The 7,896-nt window shown below is 51.8% G+C and overlaps 1 protein-coding gene and 1 long non-coding RNA gene across 2 annotated transcripts; both read right to left on the bottom strand.

Annotated features, from left to right (window-relative positions):
- Window positions 1–1,366: 1,366 nt before the first annotated feature.
- On the bottom strand, window positions 1,367–2,770 carry LOC141736707 (tubulin alpha chain-like). The gene is made up of 2 exons (XM_074571263.1): window positions 2,707–2,770; window positions 1,367–2,540 (listed from the first exon to the last, which is right to left on the bottom strand). The coding sequence occupies exons 1-2, from the start codon at window positions 2,768–2,770 to the stop codon at window positions 2,086–2,088; spliced, it is 519 nt and encodes a 172-aa protein (XP_074427364.1). The 3' UTR covers window positions 1,367–2,085.
- A 967-nt stretch (window positions 2,771–3,737) lies between these two features.
- On the bottom strand, window positions 3,738–6,412 carry LOC141736683 (uncharacterized). The gene is made up of 4 exons (XR_012585049.1): window positions 6,357–6,412; window positions 5,604–5,852; window positions 4,504–4,720; window positions 3,738–3,865 (listed from the first exon to the last, which is right to left on the bottom strand). It is a non-coding gene; the product is annotated as an uncharacterized LOC141736683 (long non-coding RNA).
- Between the last annotated feature and the right edge of the window lie 1,484 nt (window positions 6,413–7,896).

Below are 7,896 nucleotides of genomic sequence, written 5' to 3'. Positions count from 1 at the left end.
CCCCTTGTTTCCAAGGCTCATGTTTCGTAACTGCAGTGACCGCAGGGACTTGGGCAGGTGCACCAGGACCTGCCCTTGGGTTTGGGATGTATTCCAAACGCATAGGGTACATCCCAGCATTTCTGGGAGGCACATCAGTTTCGCCGAATTTGGGGGCCGAGGGGACTAGATTTCCCTCGGTTTTTGAAATGGGGGTCTTCCTCCTTTGTTGAGCCCAATTATACCAAATATACCAATAATCCATATCTTGACTTCCTGAGTCTTCTATAATTGTCCTCAAAAATTTTAACTCATGGGGTTTAAAAGTCCCTTTAGGAGGCCATAAATCCATTGGTCCCCCTCCTCCAGCTCTCGTCAGGAATGGCCATTCCTCCTGGCACAATGTGATCAATTTTCGCTTCCGTAACGCCTGTGCCAAGGAGATCTTTTTCCAGTTCTCTAGAACCTCAGCAAGGGGCATCCCCCTTTCAGCGCTGACTGTTGACCCCACCTTTACTTCTATACTATATCATAAATTGCAAGATTAAACACAAGAGCATCCCAGTCTAATTCTGTCTGGAATTACCCGTGCCCAAGCCTCTTAGGTGAACTCGCCTGATTTGCCGGCAATTCCAGTGTTGGAAATGGGTCTGTCCAGAGAAATACCTGGCTCGTCCTCTCTCGTGTCCTAGAGTCCCATCTGGGTCGCCAAAATCTGTTAAGGAATTTCACTGCTCGGGGGGTACCTCTAGGTTTGCGTTATTGATGACTCAGAGTTGGGCCATCTCCTCAGTGAGTGGCAAAGACTCACAAGGAATATCTCGGTTATATACAGTTAAAACAAACATTACATAATTGGTATTTCTTTCCAAGAGGATCTGGGTGTTCCCTTACAGCTTTTCAGCTCTCTAGTCTTTAGTAACTGCAAAAGTCCATGCTGTTCCTCTGCCTCAGGTGATTCTTCATCGTCTCGTTCCAGTTCTCCTTTTGAAGTCGCAGCTCTCTGCCACGGTCTCTGGTCACCCCCGTCTCTTGTCTTCTTTAAACAGTCTTTACCTGTAGGATTCTTACAAACTTAAGACATTCTATTAATTACTTGCTTGTTGCGTGAAAGGGGCCAAGCGGTTTTGGCAGAAGATAAACCCCCTTGCGTTCTAACACTCCTCACCAAGGTGGGGGACCAGGTGCAGCTGGGTTTAAATTCGGAGTGATGCCCAATCCAGCACTATCAGTCCAATCGCGTTTAACATGTATTAAACTGTTATGATTTGGATACACTGATAGTGGACTGCACCTTCAGTCTAGTCGTGCTCCTGAACTAGCACAGCCACTCTCGAGTCGTTGGTCACGTTCAGTGAGAAAGCGAAACGACCAGCTACTGAAACAGTGCAGTTTATTTAAACAACAGGTATACAGGTTCTTAGGATTGACGGTGATAAATACACTGTCTGCAAAGCACGTGCAAATGAGAGTATACAAAACATGCGACAAGGTTATAAACGATACAGCCTGGCTATAAATGTAGGAAAGAGAGTCTCTAGAGAGATTTCTAAGTTTCCCGAGGAAGCACTCGGTATGATCTAAGTCTTACCCAAAGGCGTCCCTACGGGGGGGCAGAGAGGCTCAGCCCGGCGACTGATCCCAGAAGTCAGCGATGGAATTCTTCACGATGGTGTCTTCCCTGGGTATCCCCCCTCTCTCGGGCTATTTTTATACTATTTGTTATCTTCAAGGTGGAGTTTGAGTGACTTTAGTCATACATACTTTTATCATGATTGGTGTAAAATTCTCTCGCTTCACAATTAAAGGTATAGTTTACGAGAAATTCAGGGCGCAGACTCAAGAAGGAGTGGTCGCACCTTGGAGGCGGGTAGCCTTCGGGATGGAGGTGTGTTTTGGTATTATAATGACATTATAATGAGCAAAGTTTGCACAAAGGACAGCATTTCATCAAAATGTGACAAAACACTGGCTCCGAGTATCGAGCGGGCAGCTAATTGGCAGCTTATCTGTATCATGGTATCATCCCATCCCAATCCCACGAGGAGTCTCTCCCCCAGCGCACAAGAAAGCTGAAGTGTTTGAAGCAGACGTTTTGTGGACGTGCTATTCCTCCCCTTCCTCCTCTCCTTCCTCTTCCACAGAATCCACCCCCAGCTCCTCATAATTCTTCTCCAGGGCAGCCATGTCCTCCCGGGCCTCTGAGAACTCCCCCTCCTCCATGCCCTCCCCCACGTACCAGTGCACGAACACCCGCTTGGCACACATCACGTCAAATTTGTGGTCCAGGAGGGCCCAGGCCTCGGCAATGCCTGTGGTGTTGCTCAGCACACACACAGCGCGCTGCACCTTGGCCAGGTCCCCCCCAGGCACCACCATGGGTGGCTGGTAGTTGATGCCCACCTTGAAACCTGTGGGGCACCAGTCCACAAACTGGATGCTACGCTTGCTTTTGATGGTGGATGTTCTTCTTATGGGTGTAAAACATCTCTTTACATCCTTATGGATGTAAAACATCTCTTTAAACAACTGCTCCTCCACCGACGTCCAAATATCCGAGCCTAGGAATTAACCAGCGACTGGCAAACTATTAGAATAGGCATCCCTCACCTCCAAAAGCCCTGGAAAGGGATTAAAACTGCTCTTTTTCCTCACTCCAAAAGAACACTGTTAACACTCAGTTCAATCAGAGCAAAGGGAACGTCGGGAGCTGTTCTCCTCGTTTACCTGTGTAATGACAATCAGCCAGGGGATGGGATTCAGGTCTCCGAGGCGGCCCAGCACGCAGCATCTCCACTGCCTCCTGCGAGATTTAATAGGGAAAAAAGATGTAAATTCCTCCGGAGGAGGAGCAAAAAGGGAAATTCTCACTCCTCGTGGCGATGCAGCAGATGCCAAGGGGTGTTAAGTCCCTTCTTCGAAGAAGAGGGAGCAAAGCGGACCCGCTCGGGGCTTATCGAGGGCAGACCTCGGGTTTTATCTAATATCCCTTCATTCAGGAGTAATTCTATTCTCCAAATCGTCCCAGAATCAAACCAAACTCTTCGTGATGCACCAGGAGAGGGGTCTGGAAGCCCAAGAGACCTTAACGCGGTGACAGGCAGCACCCAAGCACCTCCTGCGCCTTCAGCAAAGAGATTCCGGCCCACGCAACAGAAAACTCAGAGCGACTCCCAGCTCAAACCAGTAACAAAGTCCGTTCTTCGTTAGAAATTACCGCTTCTTACCAGCACGTCGCCTTGAGCCTCGTGCAGGCAATGCAGAGCCAGCTCCGGGTTGACCCATCCCCCCGGCCCGGCGTTGGGAGAAGCCAAACGGAGCAGGTTTCTAACTACAAATGCAACGAAAACTGAGAAAAAGTCAAATTTTCCTGGAGAAAAGGGTCAATAGGAGAGGGAGGGAAAAGAGGACGAGCGCAGCAGAGACCGGAGACGAGGAGAAGGCAGAGAAAAAAGTCCGATACCCCAAACAGCTCTACTTTAAAAGCTCAGAGAGAAACCTCCCCTCTTCCGAGGGTGCCGCAGATGAGGTGGGACAGTTCCAAGTGCCCGTTTTTCATGGAAGATGCTGCCGAGAGCGTCTCCTGTTATTCTTTAGACACCCTCCCACCAAAACCCAGCCATCTCCTTCCCTCGAACACGAAGGCGGGCAAGAAAAGGAGGGAGAGAAGCCTAAAAAGGTGCAATTGTGAACCCGTCGTATCCCTGGGTGGGGTGGAAGTGGAAAAAAAGCATTAGAAAAACCTTTCTCCTGCGTCTCCAGGTTGGTTTCCATGTCGCCCCAGGGTTTCCAGACCAGCGACGCTCCCTCTTCCTCCTCTTCCAAACGGGCCGGGTCCTGGAGGTCGGGAAGCTCTGCTTGAAATTGGCTGCCGACGTTGATGCGCCTGAAAGCGTGAGGAAAAGGAGGTGAGGAAGGCGAACGGGGAACAGCTCCCGCAGGATAAACGCACGGATACGTGAGGAGCTGTAATAAATACGGCCCCTGTTTCCCAGGAAAGCACTAATCGCTCTCCTCTAACAACTTCTCCAGCACCACCACGTTACCGTTCTGCCTCCTGAGTCCTCCTGGGCCCCATCGGGCAAGAGAATTGGGGCTATCAAAAAAAACACGCGAGAGAAAAATCATTCCGCCAAGACCATCCTTTAGCCTTCCTTGCCATCCTCAAGTAGTTTGAATTGCCCGTTTTTAATGCTTAGACTAAGTTTTTACCCCAAACAATGTCGCACAATCAAATCAGGTCGTGGGTTTAGGAGGAACTTAAACCGCAACTCCAAAGTGATTAACAGGTTACGTATTTCCCATAAATTCCACCAACAGGCCCCTGGAACCTTTACCAAGTCTGTTACCAATGGTGTTAATTACCACCAAGCCCATTCCTGCCACGTTGTTTGAGTAGAATTGGGGGGATTTAAGGGAGCTGTGACGCTGAGCTGCTAAACTGGTGACCGGTGGCTCACAGAAGCCACTCCAGCATGGGATTTTTGCTAAATACACTCAAAAATGGCTAAAATCGCCACCCACCTCCTTCCCTGCTGGCAAATTCGTTGTCATGGACAGTACTGAGATGGGAATCAGCAGGCGGAGCCACCGTGACGTGCCCCTGAAGGCATCCCGGGTTTGGAGGGACGGTTTCCACCTCCTGCATCCTCTGGCGATGGTTTCTGGGCACAATCGAGGGCACGGGGTGTATTTTCTGGCCTCCACGTCCTTCACATCCCAAGTCCCTTCCGAATTGTTTCTCCGTTAAAGAAAATAACGAGAATTCCTGTTAAATAACAAGTGCTCAAGGATTCCGTTTCCCTTTACCTACTGCTCCTTCCTTGCTTTGCGCCATCGCTCTCCGTGAAAACACCCGGTGGTGACCTTTTTTGGAATAAAACTACCTGACCACAGTTTTTTGGCAGGGGAGGGGAAGCCGAAAAGTGGGGAAAGTGGAGATAAAGGGGTGGAAAATTAACAGGAGGACTGTTTTTTTTAAAAATATAATGTCATCACCCTCAGTGCTCAATCCGCTGTTTCGTGCCTAGTTGGGAAATGTCTGCAGTTCGTTTAGCGGTAAAAGGTGGTGTATAGGGAAAAAAACAACCCCAAGATATCCAACACATAACCAAAAAGCACTTAATCAATCCCAGACTTTGGAGATATTTAGTCCCCAGACCGGCTGCAGCACGTTGCTCGGTGCTTCCCCGAAACACAATTTTGGCAGTGACCCCACCAGAGAACAATCTCTTAACGGTGCGAGGTTCGTTTAGGCGGACTCTTGATCTCCCTTTTCCTTCCCATGGGTGACGAGACGCTAATTATTTCCACTCACACCAACTATTTCCACTGGAGTGAGCCGTTCCCCTTCGGATTATCGCTGACCTGGGCACCAGCCCGGCCCAGAAGCCAAGCGAAAGGCTCCGTCTCATGTTATTAAACGTCCCAAGACTTGAGCTCCTGAAATGATTTCTCAACCTTTGGCGCTGGATTAATCACTCAATGGTTTTCAGAGCACTCTGGACGCAAGAGCTTCTGAAGTGCTGTTAGTGGCCAATCTGGAGCTGTCAACGCTAATAAAAAACACGGACTTAATTCCTCGCGTTACTCTACACTGCTCATTTTAGTATTAATAAAAATACCTTTTTTTAGAACGCTTCTCTTGGAGGGCTCCGGCCCTCAAACCACTAAAGATCCGCACAAAAACAAGCGCAAAACTCCTCGTCAGCTTTTCTGCACTGGCAGCAAATTTGCCTTTTCTGCGGCTTTGGCGGGGAGCATCTGTAGCGTCCCTGAACTCGCACACGCCTCTCGCCCCAGGCGCGCCACTACCTGAGCAGCGAGCGGAATCAGCCGGGCAGGATTTTCTTGCCGTGCCGCAGAAGGTGACCCTGGGAAAAGAAGAGCAGAGAAACGAGCCTGGTTGTCACACCCAGCCAAGGGGGACGACCCGGGGGACCCCCACCCCACCTCTGCCCTCAGCAGCGGGGCCGGCACGGACCCTCTGCGCAGGGACAAGGGGCCTGGCGTGCATTGCACCTCGAGCCCTCTTCCTCAGCCCAGAGCCACACAACCCCTTCTCTTTCTCAGCCCCCAAACCAGCCACGCCAGCCCCTTTGCCAGCCCCGCCAGCAGGAGTCCCGCTCGCCCTGGCAGGCCCCAAACCAGCTCCCCCTCTCTGCTGCCTCAGCCCCTCTGCAGCCCCCCGGGCAACACTGAGGGAGCGCAGACACCCCACAGCACACCAAACCCCCCAGGACATAGGCACCCCGCGGGCAGCCGGGCCCAGACACCCCCCTCCCACCCGACAATGCCCCCCCGCAGGCCCCCCCTGCCCCCAGCCCCACTCAGGGCCCTCCCGCCCCCACCATCACCCCTTGGGGCCGCCCACTCACCTTGACGCGCTCCAGCTGCCTCACCACGTGCTCGCGGCAGCCCCGCGGGCCCGGCCCCACCCACCACCCATCCACCGAGCCCCGCTTTCCCCCCACACCGCCCCACACTCATTGCCAGGCGGCCGCCATTTGCCCCCGGCCCCCTCAGCTTCTGGACCGGCCACGACGGGCACCACCGCCCGCCCCTTCCTCCTTGGGCAGCGCTGCTCCATTGGTCCGTCACTGCCGTCAATCCCCACTGTGCCCCACCGCCGCTGAGCCGATCCCACCAATGGGAGGGCGCCGTGGCGATCCCAGCAGTGGGAGCTCCCACCAATGGGAGCGTAGTACCGGGGTGGGTGGTGCTGGGGTGGGGGGTGTCCGCGCATGCGCAGTGCAGCCGCACGGCAGGCGAGTGCCCTCCACTCGCTCTCTGCCTACATGCGGGTTTTGAGGCCTGAATAGCTCTTTCTAAAGAAATCTTCCCACAGCCTTTTCCCAGCCTGAACTCCTTTACCTGATAAAAAAGTCACGGAAGCCTTAGAGATAGAAACGGGCTTCCTTTGCCTTGTAGGAACCGCCTGCGGCACAGACGTTGCCACTTGTGTATCTGTTCACAGCCAGATCTCTCCTCAGAGAACACAAATGGGCTGTTTACACTTCTACAGAACAGCCGCTAAACAGAGGCACGTCTCTTTACACTCAGATGTGACGCTGAGGATACAGAACATCTCATCAGACGGGCTCTCTGGACGTAGGTTCTGGCGCTGGAAGAGCTCTTTATAAATGCAGCTTTTCCAAATCTTTTCCTGGTCTGAGCTCCTTGACAGCGTCCAGAGTCAGAGCATCCTTAGAGAGAGCTTGTTATTTGGATCTCCTTTTAGACAACAGGAATGACTTTTCTTTTCCAGGAGCTGTAAGAAGAAGAGCTTGTTCTCTCTTTCAGTGCCTGGCACCCAGAGTTCCAGGTTTGAACCTGTACTTCCAAGGCCTCCTCTTGTAGTTAAACTTGTGCTCGTTGCCTTTCGTCCTTCCACAGGACGCCACTGAGGAGAGTCTGCTTCCACGTGTCTCCCCGTCAGAGAGCTCCCTCTCTCTCAGCCACTCCTTCTGTGTAAAACTCTCCAGTCCCTTCATCAGTGTGGCTCTTTGCTGGGCTCGCTCCAGAATGTCCAAGCCTTGACCTGGAGAGCCCAGACCCGGACACAAAAATTATACACATAAAAGAAGAAGACAAATACACAAATAAGGCCATCTGCAGAATTCAAAATCCACCTCTTGCCATATTTCACAATAATTTCTATCTACTCTTTTACACCTTACGAACTTAAATACTTAACGCAAAAGGAAAAGACCTTTATGGAGCCAGTCACATCATCTCTCCCAGGATCTGTACGATTTGCTGGCTAGTGGCCATCCCTGGGGAGTTGGAATTTTAGAAGCTTGGCTGATGCTGGCCGAGAACCTGCTCGGGTTGTGGGTCTTCGTGTAACGGGAACAGCCTCTGACATACCCGAGCACACAGACTGGATCTCTGAAATGTCAGAGGCGTCACTGCCTC

The sequence above is a fragment of the Larus michahellis genome (assembly GCF_964199755.1).
Source record: "Larus michahellis chromosome W unlocalized genomic scaffold, bLarMic1.1 SUPER_W_unloc_1, whole genome shotgun sequence".
Lineage (NCBI taxonomy): Eukaryota > Metazoa > Chordata > Aves > Charadriiformes > Laridae > Larus > Larus michahellis.
The sequence above is the reverse complement of the archived record's forward strand: the minus strand, read 5'-3'. Positions and strand labels throughout refer to the sequence as shown.

What these genes read in the sequence shown, in the direction of transcription:
- LOC141736707 (XM_074571263.1), bottom strand. Translation starts at nt 2,770, where the DNA reads ATGCTGCGTGCTGGGCCGCCTCGGAGACCTGAATCCCATCCCCTGGCT. An exon ending in GGCTGATTGTCATTACACAG is followed by an intron (nt 2,541 to 2,706) that starts GTAAACGAGGAG and finishes GTTAATTCCTAG; the next exon opens with GCTCGGATATTTGGACGTCG.